The sequence below is a fragment of the Pan troglodytes genome, chromosome X (genome assembly GCF_028858775.2).
Source record: "Pan troglodytes isolate AG18354 chromosome X, NHGRI_mPanTro3-v2.0_pri, whole genome shotgun sequence".
Taxonomy (NCBI): Eukaryota; Metazoa; Chordata; class Mammalia; order Primates; family Hominidae; genus Pan; species Pan troglodytes.
In genome coordinates this window covers 83,553,694-83,570,197 of record NC_072421.2, presented here as the reverse complement: position 1 = coordinate 83,570,197, position 16,504 = coordinate 83,553,694, and the positions used below count along the sequence as shown (strand labels likewise).

The 16,504-nt window shown below is 35.5% G+C and overlaps 1 protein-coding gene and 1 non-coding gene across 11 annotated transcripts in view; both read left to right on the top strand.

The window, feature by feature from the left end:
- Positions 1-16,504, top strand: part of CHM (CHM Rab escort protein) — a 187,764-nt gene that overhangs the window by 143,889 nt on the left and 27,371 nt on the right. For all 10 annotated transcript variants that reach the window (XM_024353228.3, XM_001146272.5, XM_063804190.1 and 7 more), the window contains 3 exons: positions 3,051-3,155; positions 3,530-3,593; positions 10,728-10,824. In XM_024353228.3, the coding sequence (XP_024208996.1) occupies positions 3,051-3,155; positions 3,530-3,593; positions 10,728-10,824 (266 nt within the window). The remainder of the gene's footprint in view (positions 1-3,050; positions 3,156-3,529; positions 3,594-10,727; positions 10,825-16,504) is intronic.
- Positions 522-592, top strand: MIR361 (microRNA mir-361). Its single transcript, NR_035766.1, has one exon. It is a non-coding gene; the product is annotated as a microRNA mir-361 (primary transcript).

Sequence of the window (16,504 nt, the reverse complement as noted above, 5' to 3'; positions counted from 1 at the left end):
CAAGGCCCTCAACTAAATCTTACGTGGTTTAATCTTTCCTGCCTTCCTCAGGTTTATGTGGGAGGGGTATTTTCATGACTCTGGCAGCGCTGTTTATTTTGCTGCTTTCTGTTAATTAAATGTCATCTAATTTTTTATATGAATCTTTATAATACAAAGACTAAATTTAGATCTAAAATCAATGTTTTTTTATTCATTGTTTTCCCAATTACGCTGAATATATGACAGTAAGTTAAATGTCTGAGAGGAAAACATATCTTATCACTTGCTTAAACATGTCTTGATTTGAGCAGTTTTGCTTAAGCCTAGAGTCTTAGTACTTCAGCGTGATATTATCAGGTGAGTCATGTTACTATCATCTACCAGACTGAGACTTGGGCATATGTGACCATCACCTCAATTTCTGCAGAAACAAATATTTTATCTGTACCAATAGCCCTTGACTTTTCTCCACCTAGCACAACATAAGAGATACAACAGTAGCAGTGGCACGCTTGACAGTGATTTTTTCCTGGGATTTGGGAGCTTATCAGAATCTCCAGGGGTACTTTATAATTTCAAAAAGTCCCCCAGGTGTGATTCTGATTTGCTTCCTTTTCCTCCTCCTGCTCTGAGAATCACCGTTTCTTTAGAAGCCTCAGCATAAATAGGCACATGTATTAGTATCTTCTCCTGGTATGGTTGAGCTCCCTAACTCCCAAACCCCCATACTTGCCTTTTGAGTGATCTCCATTAGTTCTTTCTAATATCATAACTTTTGAAACAAATGTCTGTCACCAAAGGTATGGCTACCACCAAAACAACCTTGTTCATGTTTAGAAGCCTACAAAGCTTGAGGGCCAGGTTTAATAATACAGTTTAAATGGGAACCCTTTTTAAAGACTTACACTCAGGTCTGAGATTTATATTAACACTGACCCCCTCCCCCAGTTTTATTTTAACATTTTATGATGAACATTTTCAAACTTATACTGACATGGAAGGAATTTCAAGAGAACACCTGTATATCCACCTCCTGGATTCTATAATTAACATTTTAATAAACTTGTTCAGTCACACGTCTACCCAAATATTAACCCCTCTATCCATGTATCGAGTCATCTTTTTAATGCATTTGACTGTGAATTGCAGATGTCAGTAAAATTTCCCCTAAATACTTCCAGCTTGCATATTATTACCTGGAGCTCAATATTTGTTAAGTGTTTTTCTTTTGATGTAAATTTATATACAGTGAAGGGTCCAAATCTTAAGTGCTTCTTAACTGAGTTTTAACAAATGATAAATCTGTATAACCTAAGCCCCTATCAAGATATAGAAATTTAACAACCCCTTTTTTCTGCCCAGTTATTTCCTCTTGACTTTACATAGTCTCTGAATTAAAGGTAAGAAAAAGATTTGTCAGTGCTTACAGGACAAATAGAGATTGATGTTTAATGACAGCAGATTTCTCTTCTCAATTGCCTGAAGCACTTTGTGTTTCAAATGGTATATGAGTGTTTTAAAATAGAAGACTGAGTGAATTACTTATATTTTCAGTTTTTAAAACATTATTTTGGAGAATATCGGATGTAAATACTTCAGATCTATTTTGTTAAGTATTTTATAAGGCAAGAGCTCTAGTTCAATGAAATATGAAGAGGTATGTATAGAAACAGAAGTGTAGAAGAGAAAGAAGGTGGAGATGAGATGGAAAAAAATCATGTAAATATTAACCTAATATTACAAATGTTATATTAAAAGGTGGTTAATTGGTTAAAATATCTATTATGTACATGTAACATCACTAGACATCATAGACTATCCTTACAACAGTGGGATGCCATTTATTAAAAAATACCAGCATATTATAATCTGCCTTTAGGAAATACAAATTAAATTCCTCTCACTATTGGTCTTGAGTGTTAGTCATTTTATTTTTAATGCCTTTATTCCTGGAAAATATCACTTATATGGCTTATTTTTTAAGTGATTGAACAGATTTTAACTTATACCAGTATATTTTACAGTATGCTTTTGGAATTAATTTGCTTGCATTTTATGAGGGGCAACAACACATAAGTCATTTCTAATAAAATAATTCTGTTCCCCAAAGGAGAAGCTGTGACACAAATAAATTGATATTTCCATAATCAAAAGATATAGCAAACACATAGTCATTTGCATATAGTTCCTGAAATATTGCATACTGGCTTTGTCAATGCTGGTAAGTCCATTTCAAGGATGTTGCCCTTAGTCCATTAGTTTGGATAATGAGCCCTATAAAGTACATTTATAACTTGTGGCACTGCAAGGAGATGGATTCTAATTTTCATCCTTTTATCTAGACACATTGAAAGAAGGTCAATGGAGGGTTCTATATGATTCATTGTTCTAACACATATCAGATGACAGAGACCTGATAATGTCCGTGCATAAGTGTTTTCCTTATTTGGAAACAGCACTTCAAAGAAATCTTTCTATGATCATCCTTTGAAGTAAAGTGGAAACAGATATTAAAAGAAGCTCTATCACATTTTTCTGTTTCAAACATTATCCAACACGTGACCATATAGCTATTCTTGGACAAAAGAGAAACCAACATTTAACAGAAAAATAAAAACCTCGTAAAAGCCCTTTACAGGCTCTGAATGGTATAGCAAGGTATTTAATCAATTTTTCTCTCTTTCTTTTCTTAGAGCTGTGAAGGGGGGAAAAAAAAGCCTGTTTTCTAAACAAAGGAAATGCTTTTATGTTCCTAAATATTAGGAAATTTATGGTTTACTATAATTCTTATCCTGACTTTATTCTTATTAATGGCATTCAAAATACATGTTTAAGTTGTATTCCATGTTCATTTTGTACTTTAAAAGCCCTCAAAATAGCAACAAGAATATATATTCTGTCATTTACTGTCAGTTTTGTGTCAGAAAACGTGGAATTGTAGGCAAGTTTTAAATCTTGTCTTCACGAGAAATTCATTTTAGATTCAAAATTGGTAGCCGATTACGTTGTTTTTCTCAATTATTTAATCATTAATATGAACTTTTATGGTATGCTTATCTTCTTTATAGATGTAAAGCAATTATAGATCAGTTTGGTCAGAGAATAATCTCTGAGCATTTCCTCGTGGAGGACAGTTACTTTTCTGAGAACATGTGCTCACGTGTGCAATACAGGTAAGGCCCCCTCCACCCATTAGCAAGCGAAGGTAATTTTATTGACATTCCTGTATAATTCTGTTCTTCAGGTAACATGCAAATAAATGCCAAACCAAAGATATATTCAATATCTTACTTCACTTACAGGGTCTGGTTTTAGGGAAGCCTAGCATAATTTCAACTCCTTTGCTTCAGCTGGGGTTTGTCTGTAGGTCAGGCATTCTTCTTTCATGAGCCAAGGAAAGATTAAAGCCGAACTTGACTTGGTTTTGGGAGGTGACACTTTTATCCTGACTTAAATCTTTGAAATGTGCCTTCTGGTGGTTATATAACTATAAACGAAACTTATCCATGGAATCAGAATTACTGCTTCACTGTTTTGTGCATTACAGGCAGATCTCCAGGGCAGTGCTGATTACAGATAGATCTGTCCTAAAAACAGATTCAGATCAACAGGTAAATTCAGTCCTTTATATTTTTAATAAAAGTTGTATATATGAAGATGTTTCTGTATATATATACATGGTGAACTAATCACTACACTCAAGCTAATTAACATATGTCTTTACATAGTTACCTTTTTTGTGGTGAGAACACTTAAGATCTACTTTCAGCAAATTTTAAATATATAATACCATATTATTAACTGTAGTCTTGTACTGTACATTAGATCTCTAAAACTTATTCTTTTTGTGTAACTGAAAGTTTGTACTCTTTGACCAACGTCTCCACATTTTGCCTAGCTCCTGGCAAGCACCGTTTTACTCTCTGCTTCTATGAATTTGAAGCTTTTTGTATTTCACATATAAGTGCAATCATGCAGTACTTTCCTTTTTGTGTCTGGCTTCTTTCACTTAGCATAATGTCCTCCAGGTTCATCTATGTTGTTGGAAATGGTAGGACTTTCTTCTTTTTTAAAGATTGAATAATATTCCATTGTTTATACATACACACACCCCATTTTTAAAAAACCCATTCTTCCATTGATGAACACTTAGGTTGTTTCCAAATCTTCGCTGCAATGAATAATGCTGCATTGAACATGGGAGTGGTGGATCATAGGATAATTCTATTTTTAATTTTTTTGTGGAACCTCCATACTGTTTTCCATAATGTTTGTATAGATTTGATTTGCATTCCAACCAACAGTGTAAAGGGTCTGCTTTTTTCTGTATCCTCATCAACACTTGTTATGTCTTGTCTTGTTAATAATAGCCATCCTAACAGGTGTGAGATGAAACCTCATTCAGTCCTGTGCTAATAACATTGTTACGAACTTAATCTACATGGTAATATGTATAAATCAATACTGGCAAAATACAGCGTATTAAGCTATATGTACTAAAGTTTGAGTATCCCTTCTCCAAAATGCTTGGGGTCATAAGTGCTTGGATTTTAGGGCTTTTTTTGGGGGGGGGTGGGTTTAGAGCGTTTTGGATTTCGGATTTTTGGATTAGGGTACTCAGCTTGTCATATTTTTTAAATGTGTTTTTAAAAAATACATGATGGCAATAATGTAATGGCATTGGTTTCTTAAGGATTTCCATCCAGTGGAACAAATAGTTGCATCTTATATAACAGATTTATTTTAGGAAAATCAGACTAAATACTAGATTTTGACGATTATTTCTGTGAAATTGAAAATACATTGTTATGAGGAGAAAAAGAGAATCCCCAGAGAATACATTTAAAAATCTGGTAGGAAAAGACAGTAGCCAACCCTATGGCAATGACTATAAGTCCACTGTTAGGCCTGGTTTGAATGTATTTCCACACATGTCCCCGGTTATGGTATTTACTTACCACCATTGTTCATTTCAGTACCCTCTTCTTTCTCCTTACCCCCAGTTCCATAGAGGAATGTCATTATGCCTCTGATTTTTCCTCAGTCAGACCTCTTAAATTCCAGGGTACCAGTTCTCCTTCTGACCATATTTTATAGTGATTGATAAACTCACCTTACTCAGTAGGCGTGACTTTCAGTTCTGTATGCCACTGCTAAAGGTAGGCTCCTAAAGTTCTTTAAGTTGAAAGCTTCTTCTTATATAAAAGAAATATGTGAGTGGATAAAGTCAATTCATTTGTAACAATTTTTATTGCTAATAAATGAACGTTATATACAAAAAAGTCCCCCAAATATACTTGTTATATGTGTAAGCATAAATACTTTCATTAAGCCATTCAGCAAACAATGAGTGCCTTTTACCTTCCAGCCAGTGTTGCTGGGTTCTAAGGAGATAGTGGTCACTATGATAGCATCTCTGCTCTCAAATAGCTTACGGTCTGGAGAATACAGATACTGATATGTAGCAACTGTAGTTCAGTGTGACAAGTATGAGCATGGGCGGGTAGAAGAAATAGTACAGCAGCTATTATATTACTTACTCCACTGTCCTACAATTACTGATTTATTGTCTGTATCTCCCAGTAAGCTATGAGGTTTGTGAGTGGATCAAAGAGTGCCAGGGAGGCAGAAGAGTGAAGAGAGCAAATAGAGATAACTCTTGGAGGAAGCTAAGCTGTGAAGAGTAAGAGAGAGGAACTGGTCTTTGAAGAGGGATGTGGAGATGAAGAGGGTGTCTCTTTACTTTAAAAGATTAGTATATATTTCAGCTGATGGGATGAAGCCAGTAGAGAGGGAGAGGTTGAAGATACCGAAGTAAGAAGGAGGATAATTGATAGATCAAGGTCCAGGCAAAGGCTGGGGAGGCTAAAATTCAGAGAACAGGCAAAAATGTTGCCCTTGGATGGGATGGGAGACACGTTGAAACCAGAGGGTGAATGCATTTGTAGATTTGGGAATTCACATCTTATGGGTTACATTTATTCTTTAAATTATAAACAAGGTGAGGTCATCTTTTGAGAATGGGGGTGTGCAAATGTGGATGGGTAGAAGCTCAAGGAAAGATGTAAAATAATCACCATAAGGAGTTGGAGAGTGTACTGTCTCATGGTCAAATTGCTGGGCAATATTAATGGACCAGTTGAGTCTGAAGGTCATGAATCTATAGTGGCATTAATCTGCTCCTATCCTTCCAGCTCTTTCATTCTCTTACCCCCACCCAGTCTGTTAAGAGACGTACAACTCCTCATTCCCTGTTTCTTTTCAGTTTATCATCTGCCTTCTGCCCTTTTCCTTTTCCCTGTGCTAGACCCCATAGTAAATCTTCTGAATTGCTCTTTGTCTGACACTCTCAGTACCCATGTTGTCATGTCCTTTCACTACACCCACAGAGGAAGATCCCATCCCTGAGTCAGGCTGTAATCTTCATCTGGATCACTGATGGCTGCTTAAGAAAACCATGCAACCAGACAGACTAACCATGCCACAGACACAAGGGTGCCAGCGTTATTCAGCTGGACCTTCAGCACACACCACCAGTCAGTTCTTCCACTGGCCTCAGACAGCCCCTTTCCCTTTTCCCTCAGTGCCTAATCCTAGTCTTCCTGATTTTACCCACCCTGCTTATCCCCTGCTCCTCTCAACCTGCCGCCCCTCCCCCACCAACCTTGCTTCGCTGAAAATAGTGAGGCTGTCCACCACGCGCAGTAGTCCTTGACTTCCTGCCCCACCACCACGTGTGTACTTCAGCCCAGGAATGAATCAGGAGGCTCCCCTCCTTGTTCAAAGCCAGCCCTTTTGACAAGTGCTCTTGACACACACACACACCACCCTTTATTGCCTGCTCTCTCTCCTGTATCTTCAGCCTCTCCCCACTGCTGCTGGCACCATTTTTTTAAAACAGACACAGACACATACACACACACACACACACACACACACACATACACAAGCATTTTCTATTTCATATATGCTAGTATATATATATACTACTTTCTATTTCATATATGCTAGTATATACTTTCATATATGCTGGTATATATACTATATAATATATAGTATATATATAATATATATTAGACATATATGCTATATATTATATATACTTATTATTTATATATTATATATACTTCATATATGCTGTTATATATTATATATTATATAATATATTATGTAATGTATTATATATTATATATTATATAATTAATATATTATATATTATATATGTTATATAAGTAATATATAGTATATATTATGTGTATTATATATTATATATATTTCATGTATTATATATTATGTATTATGTATTATATATTATGTATTATATATAGTATGTATTATATACTATATATAATATGTAATACATATATTAGTATATAATACTATATATACATTATATATATAGTATTATATAATACATTATATAATACATTACTGTATATAATATGTAATATATAATTATACATTATATAATAATTATGTATATATAAGATATATAATACATTATATAATAATTATATAATACATTACTATATATAATGTGTAATACATATTATATACTATATATAATGTGTAATACATATTATATACTATATATAATGTGTAATACATATTATATACTATATATAATGTGTAATACATATTATATACTATATATAATGTGTAATACATATTATATACTATATATAATGTGTAATACATATTATATACTATATATAATGTGTAATACATATTATATACTATATATAATGTGTAATACATATTATATACTATATATAATATGTATTACATATTATATACTATATATAATGTGTAATACATATTATATACTATATATAATATGTATTACATATTATATACTATATATAATATGTAATACATATTATATACTATATATAATACGTATTATATAATATATTATATAATTATATATTATATAAGTTTGTACTCTTGGCTTCCATGAAACTGCTCTTATATACTATATATAATATGTAATACATATTATATACTATATATAATATGTAATACATATTATATACTATATATAATATGTAATACATATTATATACTATATATAATATGTAATACATATTATATACTATATATAATATGTAATACATATTATATACTATATATAATATGTAATACATATTATATACTATATATAATACGTATTATATAATATATTATATAATTATATATTATATAAGTTTGTACTCTTGGCTTCCATGAAACTGCTCTTTGGTTCCCCTCATGACTCTGGCTGTTTCCTCTCTACTTCTTTAGTCGGCTCTTGTTCCTTTACCCAGTCCTTAAATATCAGGGCTCCTCAGTATTTTTCCCTCAGCCCACAGTATGTCTTGCTTTGGGCATACTCACTAGATGACTCTGTGTAGTCTCATGATATCAATTCTGCATAAATCTTGGTGACAGACACTTCTGTATCTCCCAGGAGTGTCTGGCCCACATGCTAAGCTTCCTGCTGGACATCTGTCAAATGGAATACACTCAGAACTGAACTCACCATCTTCCCTCCACAAACTGCTCCTCATCCAGTGTTCTCTACTTCTGGGAACAGTTCTGACATCCTTTCAATGGCAACTTCTTCCTTCCCTCTCTGACATCTCATCAACTTCACGTCCTTCAATGTACTTCCTAAAAGTTGCTTTGATCTGCCTTTTCTCACTGTTCCAGTTAGGTTCTCATCACCTCTGACTTGTAATTGGTCACCCTGCCTCTCATCTTGTCTACTTCAAATCTGCCTTCTACATATCCTTCAGAGTGATCAGTCTAAAGTGTGTGTCCTGATAGTCTTTCTTTGTTCCCTGTAGAGAGTTTTCTTCTTTCATCTTCTCTCTTTTTTTTTTCTTTTTTTTTTTTTTTGAGTTGTGCAGTATTGATAGAATGATGAGACTTAGAGGGAAGAATAGGTGTGGGTCCAGGTAAATTTTATGGAAGTGATAGTAGAGGGTTGAGGGAATTCTTTTTTGATGGTTTTTTATCATCTCTATGAGGTTTGAGACAGTTAACTTCTCAGAGTTCAGGTGACGGAGGTACTGTAGTAGGAGGTTACTAATTGCATCTCAGTTAAAAAAAAAAAGGTGATAGTCGTAGAAATCAAAAGACGTCCTTACATGTTATTGAAGTCATTAAGGTACTTTTCCAATTATGGTCATGTTTTTAGTTGTACTCATTTAACTATTGTTCAACATTCAATGTCTTAGTGGCTTCTATCTCTTTAATGCTAAAGTACATTTTCTATCATGAACAAAGGGAGTTAAGAGGAACATGGAGAAATAAAGTTTTGAGACATTTTGAGGCTAGAAATGCACATAAAAGTAGGATAGTCATGGTTATCAAAATAATTTCTATGTAAAATTTGTTTTAGGTGTTTCCTCTTTGGGCCATCACTGTGACATTCTCAGTCAAAATGTAGCATAGCACTTATAGGGCAAAGTGCAAATGGGCTTTTCCCTTTTGACAAGTATTTTCTATGTGAGAGGATAAAATTTCCTCAGATGAATATTAGTTTGAGGATTAGTATTGAAACTTTAGGATCTACAAAGAAACATTGACCTGGGTCGGGCGCAGTGGCTCACGCCTATAATCTCAATACTTTGGGAAGCCAAGGTGGCTGGATTGCTTGAGGTCATGAGTTGGAGATCAGCCTGGCCAACATGGTGAAGCCCCATCTCTACAAAAAATACAAAAAAAAAAAAAAAAAAAAAAATAGCCAGGTGTAGTAATGCATGCCTGTAATCCTAGCTACTTGGGAGGCTGAGGCATGAGAATCACTTGAACCCAGGAGGCGGGGGTTGCAGTGAGCCGAGATTGTACCACTGTACACCAGCCTGGGCAACAGAGTGAGACTCCATCTCAAAAAAAAAAAAAAAAAAAAAACATTGACCTGAAGGTCATTTAAAGTTTTAAAATATAAAGCCATCTAGCATATCATTAATGCCTAGGATAGCATACTACATATAAATAAATAGTACTTAAGAATAATTTTACATTTTACTTTTGATTCTGAATTTCTAGTTTTATTAATGGAGTCTTTAAAAATTGTTTTCAAATGTTTTGATATATATATAGTTTGACTGCTTGCTTCAATATAATTGGAATGGGTAACATCTTTAATTATTAATGCTAACTGCTGTTTTTAGCCATTATGAGTAATCAAGATTGATTTAATATGGTCTGATTTCAAACAGCAAAATACACATATTTCAGAACTAAGAAGTCATAATTGTATCCTTTGAAAAATACAGATTGAGTATCCCTTATCTGAAATGCTTGAAACCAGAAGTGTTTGGGATTTCAGATTTTTTTCAGATTTTGGAGTGTACCAGTTGAATGTCCCTAATCTGAATATCTAAAATCTAACATGCTCCAATGAGCATTTCCTTAGAGCATCATGTCGGTGCTAAATTTTGGATTTTGGAGTATTTTGGAATTTAGATAATGGTTACTCAACCTGTAGTAAGTTTATAGTAAGAAACCTATAGTAAGTAAGGATTTAATAAATATTAAAGATATTTAAAAGTTATTATCTATGAGAATTATGAAAATGATACATAAATATGTTTCAAATTCTGTTCCAAAATTAAATCCTTACAAGCCATATTTTTTTCAGACATCAAGAGATGTTTGAAAAAGATACTCAGTTTAGAAGTTAACAGCATTTTAATGTTAGAAGAATGAAAATGAGATCTAACAGCTGTGTCTGATACTTTATTTTTGCTTTTTAGATTTCCATTTTGACAGTGCCAGCAGAGGAACCAGGAACTTTTGCTGTTCGGGTCATTGAGTTATGTTCTTCAACGATGACATGCATGAAAGGCACCTGTAAGCATAGTAGAGTGGTTATTTGTATTTTGTGTTTGTTTAGGGGGTAAAGGGGGCAGTTATTACAGTTGTGAAGGTTGTATTTGTAGAGATTTTCTCACTTTTTTATTATTCACAGTTTTTGTTTATATAAAAGATGGTTATAGAGTAAGTCATTTCACACCATCCCCTTACCTATAAACATTTCAGTGGCTAAATCTTCACAAGCATGATGTTTTAGTTCTCCAGTTAAGGAATTTTATGACTTTCAATTCTAATTTTTATTTAGCTTATTGAAAACCTGGTTGCATAACATTTTTTTATTGTTAATTTTTTTTCTTTACTTTCTTAGTCCATTTGGGCTGCTATGAAAAAATACCTTAGACTGGGTAACTTATAATAAACAATAGAAATTTATTGCTCACAATTCTAGAGGCTGGAAAGTCCAAAATCAAGGTGCCAGCAGATTCAGTGTCTGATGAGGACCCGTTCCTCATAAGTGGCACCTTCTGTGTGTCCTCATACAGGCAAGGGGATAAAAAAGCTTCCTTGAACCCTTTTTTAAGAGCACTAATCCCATTTATGAGGGCAGAGCTCTTGTTACCTAACCATCTTCCAAAGCCCCTACCTCTTAATAACTTTTGCATTGTGGGCCTACTTGAGGTATTAAGAGGTAATACTTTTGTATTGCATATGTCAACAAATGAATTGTGGGGAGACACAAACATTGAAACCATAGCACCTTGAATTCTAAATTCTAAATCCAATTACTGAACTTTTTTCATGTATAAATTTTCAATTTATTTTGTTTATTTATGAGACTAAAGTTAAGGACTACTTTACCTGCTCTTTCACTTATTTGTTTCAAATTTTTTGTTTCCAGCATTAGATATCATGCATTCTACAACATATTTCTTGAGGCTATTTCAGTAAATAGGAGTCAATAAGTATACATTATACATCACTGTGTCTAGACCTAAGCTATGTACTATAAGTATTAGAAGCAGAAGGTGAGATACCTGATTTGAAATGCTCATAATCTTACTGCTCACCTAATGGAACAAGACTATTTATTAACCAAGTACAACATATTGTGCTAGGCATTTCATGGTACGTAAAGATGAATAAGATATTCCCTGACCATAGGAGATTCACAGTCTAGTTGAACAGATAAAACAAGCACAGAAGTAGCTGGAAGATGCAAAATATGAGAGGTACCAACAAACAGTGTACTCTAGGGATTCATAGGAGGGAGACATAATATCATTAACTAGAAAAAAATTTTTTGTAAAAAAATATTTGAGTAAACGTAAGTGTTACTCAGATTGTCATGTGAGTTCTGAGAAGCAAAAAAACTAATATGGTTTTGCGTAGTCACAAGGAAAACTTCAGTGGGGAAATGTAGAGCTACTACTTAAAAATGGGAACATGTGGTCAGGCAGAAAAGTGGGAAGTCTGATGCCAGCAGAGAGGGTTAAGAAAACTTTTCAACATTGCTATAATCCTAAATTTCCTTTGGAAAAGTAGCTCAGAGGACCATTTCTCCTTTTATAGTGTATTAGTCCCTTTTCATGCTGTTAGTAAAAACATACCCGAAATTGAGAAGGAAAAGAGGTTTAATTGGAATCACAGTTCCACATGGCTAGGGAGGTCTCAGAATCATGGCAGGAGGCAAAAGGCACTTCTTAACATGGCGGTGGCAAGAAAAAAATGAGGAAGAAGCAAAAGCGGAAACCCCTGATAAACCCATCAGATCTTGTAAGACTTACACACTATCACGAGAATAGCACAAGAAAGACTGGCCCCCATGATTCAGTTACCTCCCCCTGAGTCCCTCCCACAACACGTGGGAATTCTGGGAGATACAATTCAAGTTGAGATTTCAGTGGGGACACAGCCAAACCATATCATTCTGCCCCTGGCCCCTCCAAATCTCATGTCCTCACATTTCAAAAGCAATCATGCCTTCCCAACAGTCCCCCAAAGTCTTATTTCAGCATTAACCCAAAAGTCCACAGTCCAAAGTCTCATCTGACACAAGGCAAGTCCCATCTGTCTATGAGCCTGTAAAATCAAAAGCAAGTTAGTTAACTTCCTAGATACAATGGGGGTCCAGGTATTGGATAAATACAGCCATTCCAAATAGGAGAAATTGGCCAAAACAAAGGGTTTACAGGCCCCATGCAAGTCCAAATTCCAGCGGGGCAGTCAAATTTTAAAGCTCCAAAATGATCTCCTTTGACTCCAGGTCTCACATCCAGGTCACACTGATACAAGAGGTGGGTTCCCATGGTCTTGGGCAGCTCCACCCTTGTGGCTTTGCAGGGTATATCCTGCCTCCCGGCTGCTTTCACAGGCTGGTGTTGAGTGTCTGCAGCTTTTCCTGGCGCAACCTGTTGGTGGATCTGTCATCATTCTGGGGTCTGGAGGACGGTGGCCCTCTTCTCACAGCTCCACTAGGCAGTGCCAGAATAGGGACTCTGTATGGGGCCTCCAACCCCACATTTCCCTTCCACAGTGCCCTAGCAGAGGTTCTCCATGGGGGCCCCACCCCTGCAGCAGTCTTTTGCCTGGGCATCCAGGCATTTCCATACTTCTTCTGAAATCTAGGTAGAGGTTCCCAAACCCCAATTCTTAACTTCTATGCACTCACAGGGTCAACACCACATGGAAGCTGCCAAGGCTTGGGGCTTGCACCTCTGAAGCCACAGCCTGAGCTCTATGTTGGGCCCTTTCAGCCACTGCTGGAGTGGCTGGGACACAGGGCACCAAGTTCCTAGGCTGCACACAATATGGGGGGACTGGCCCATGAAACCACTTTTTCCTCCTGGGCCTCTAGGCCTATGGTGAGAGAGGCTGCAGTGAAGGTCTCTGACGTGGCCTGGAGACATTTTCCTCATGGTCTTGGGGATTAACATTAGGTTCCTTGCTACTTATGCAAATTTCTGCAACAGGCTTGAATTTCTCCTCAAAAAATGTGTTTTCTTTTCTACTGCATCGTCAAGCTGCAAATTTTCTGAACTTTTATGCTCTGTTTCCCTTTTAAAATGGAATGCTTTTAACAGCACCCAAGTCACCTTTTGAATGCTTTGCTGTTTAGAAATTTCTTCCACCAGATACCTTAAATAATCTCTCTCAAGTTCAAAGTTCCACAAATCTCTAGGGCAGGGCCAAAGTGCTGCCAGTCTCTTTGCTAAAACATAACAAGAGTCACCTTTACTCGAGTTCCCAAGAAGTTCCTCAGCTCCATCTGAGACCACCTCAGCCTGGACCTTACTGTTCATATCACTATCAGCATTTTTGTCAATCCCATTCAACAGGTCTCTAGGAGGTTCCAAACTTTCCCACATTTTCCTGTCTTCTTCTGAGCCCTCCAAATTGTTCCAACCCTCTGCCTGTTAACCAATTCCAAAGTCGCTTTCACATTTTCGGGTATCTTTTCAACAATGCCTCACTCTATGGGGACCGATTTACTGTATTCGTCTGTTTTCATGCTGCTGATAAAGACATACCCGAAACTGGAAAGAAAAAGAGATTTAATTGGACTTACAGTTCCATAGGCTGAGGATGCTTCAGAATCATGGCAGGAGGCAAAAGGCACTTCTTACGTGGCAGCAGAAGGAGAAAAATCAGGAAGAAGCAAAAGCAGAAACCCCTGATAAACCCATCAGATCTCTTGAGACTTATTCACTATCACGAGAATAGCGTGGGAAAGACCAGCCCCTGTGATTCAATTACCTCCCACTGGGTCCTTCCCACAACACGTGGGAATTCTGGGAGATACAATTCAAGTTGAGATTTGGCTGTGGACACAGCCAAACCATATCATATAGTGATTTGTGCTACAGGAAAATCTTCATCATGACAGTTGTTGTTATTTTCTATTATTACTTTAACTATTTTTCATGTCTTTTTATCTGTGTTAGCTTCTTAGATATAAAATAAAACTGCACCTATTATGGTTTTTGTAATTTGTATTTATTTTATGTTTGTGAATATTCTTTTTCAAATTTCCATTTTTAGTTTAGATTCACGGAGTATATGCACAGGTTCGTTACAAGGGTATATCGCATGATGCTGAGGTTTGGTCTTCTATTTATCCTGTCACTCAGATAGTGAACATAGTACCCCATAGGAAGTTTTTCAGCCATTTCCTCCCTTCCTCCCTCCTTTTAGAGTCTCCAGTGTCTATTGTTCCCATCTGTATCTCCTTGTGTATGCCAGATTTAGCTCCTACTTGTGAGTTCATGTAATATTTGGATTTCTATTTCTGTGTTAATTCACTTAGGATAATGGCCTCCAGCTGCATCCATGTTGCTGCAAATGACATGATTTTCTTTGATTTTATGGCTGCATAGTATCCCATGCTGTATATGTACCACATGTTTTTAATCCAGTCCACCATTGATTGGCACCTAGGTTCCATGTCTTTGCTATCATGAGTAGTGCTGTGATGAACATGGGAGTGCATTTTTTTTTCTTTGTACAATGATTTCTTTTCTTTTGGATATATACCCAGTAATGGGATTGCTTGGTTGAGTGGTAGCTCTGTTCTAAGTTTTTAGAGAAATCTCCAAACTGCTTTCCACAGTGGCTGAACTAATTCACATTCCTGCCAACAGTGTATAAGCATTCCCTTTTCTCTGCAGCCTGGACAGCATCTGTTATTTTTTGAATTTTTAATAATAGCCATTCTGACTGGGGTGAGATGGTGTCTCTTTGTGGTTTGATTTGCATTTCTCTGATTAGTGATGTTCAGCATTTTTTCATATGTTTGTTGGCTACTTATGTATCTTCTTTTGAGAAGCATCTGTTCAAATCTTTGCCTGCTTTTTAATGGGATGGTTTTATTCTTGTTGATTTAAGTTTTTTATAGATTTTGGATATTAGTTGTTTTTTGGATGCATAGTTTGTGAATATTCTCTCCCATTCTATAGTTTGTTTGTTCACTCTGTTGATAATTTCTTTTGCTGTGTACACGCTCTTTAGTTTAATGAAGTCCCATTTGTCAATTTTTGTTTTTGTTGCAATTGCTTTTGAGGACTTGGTCATAAATTGTAAATAGTCTTCATAAATTGTTTTGTAAATTATTTTTCCATTTGTCATATTTTAATATCCCCAGTCTAATAATTCATGTTCACTGTTGACAATTTGGAAGATATAAAAAAGAAAAGTTACTATAATCCCTCTACCAAATAATGATAAATACCCTTGGTGTATGATTCTTTGTCCTTTTTTCTTTGTATGGGCATGCACATACATTTTCATAAAATGCAATATTGTTTTATATACTGTTTTATAATATGTTTTTTAATAAATGTAGTACAAAAATGGTTTTGCATGTCTGTGATAGCATTTTCAGTGATTTTGGTTATGCCATTTAAACTGAAGTGAGACCTCAATTTTTTCAGTGATGCTTGGTAGAAGTAGAGCAATTATTGTCTCAAAGTTTTCTATCTTGCTAAGATATGGTCTTTTGCTAGAGAGTGTAGGTTTTTGTTGGGGGTTTTAAAATCTGAGACCATTGGTGTTTCCAGTTGTCAGTTTCTATGGCTCTTACTTGGAGATATATGATACAAAAAGAAAACCCAGGGGACTCTGCCATTTTTCTCTTTGGTCGCAAGTTCTCTAGCCAGTCTGCTTTCTTCATTCCAGCTTTCAGAGTCTTGCTATGTTAGTTTTATATATTATGTCTAAGATT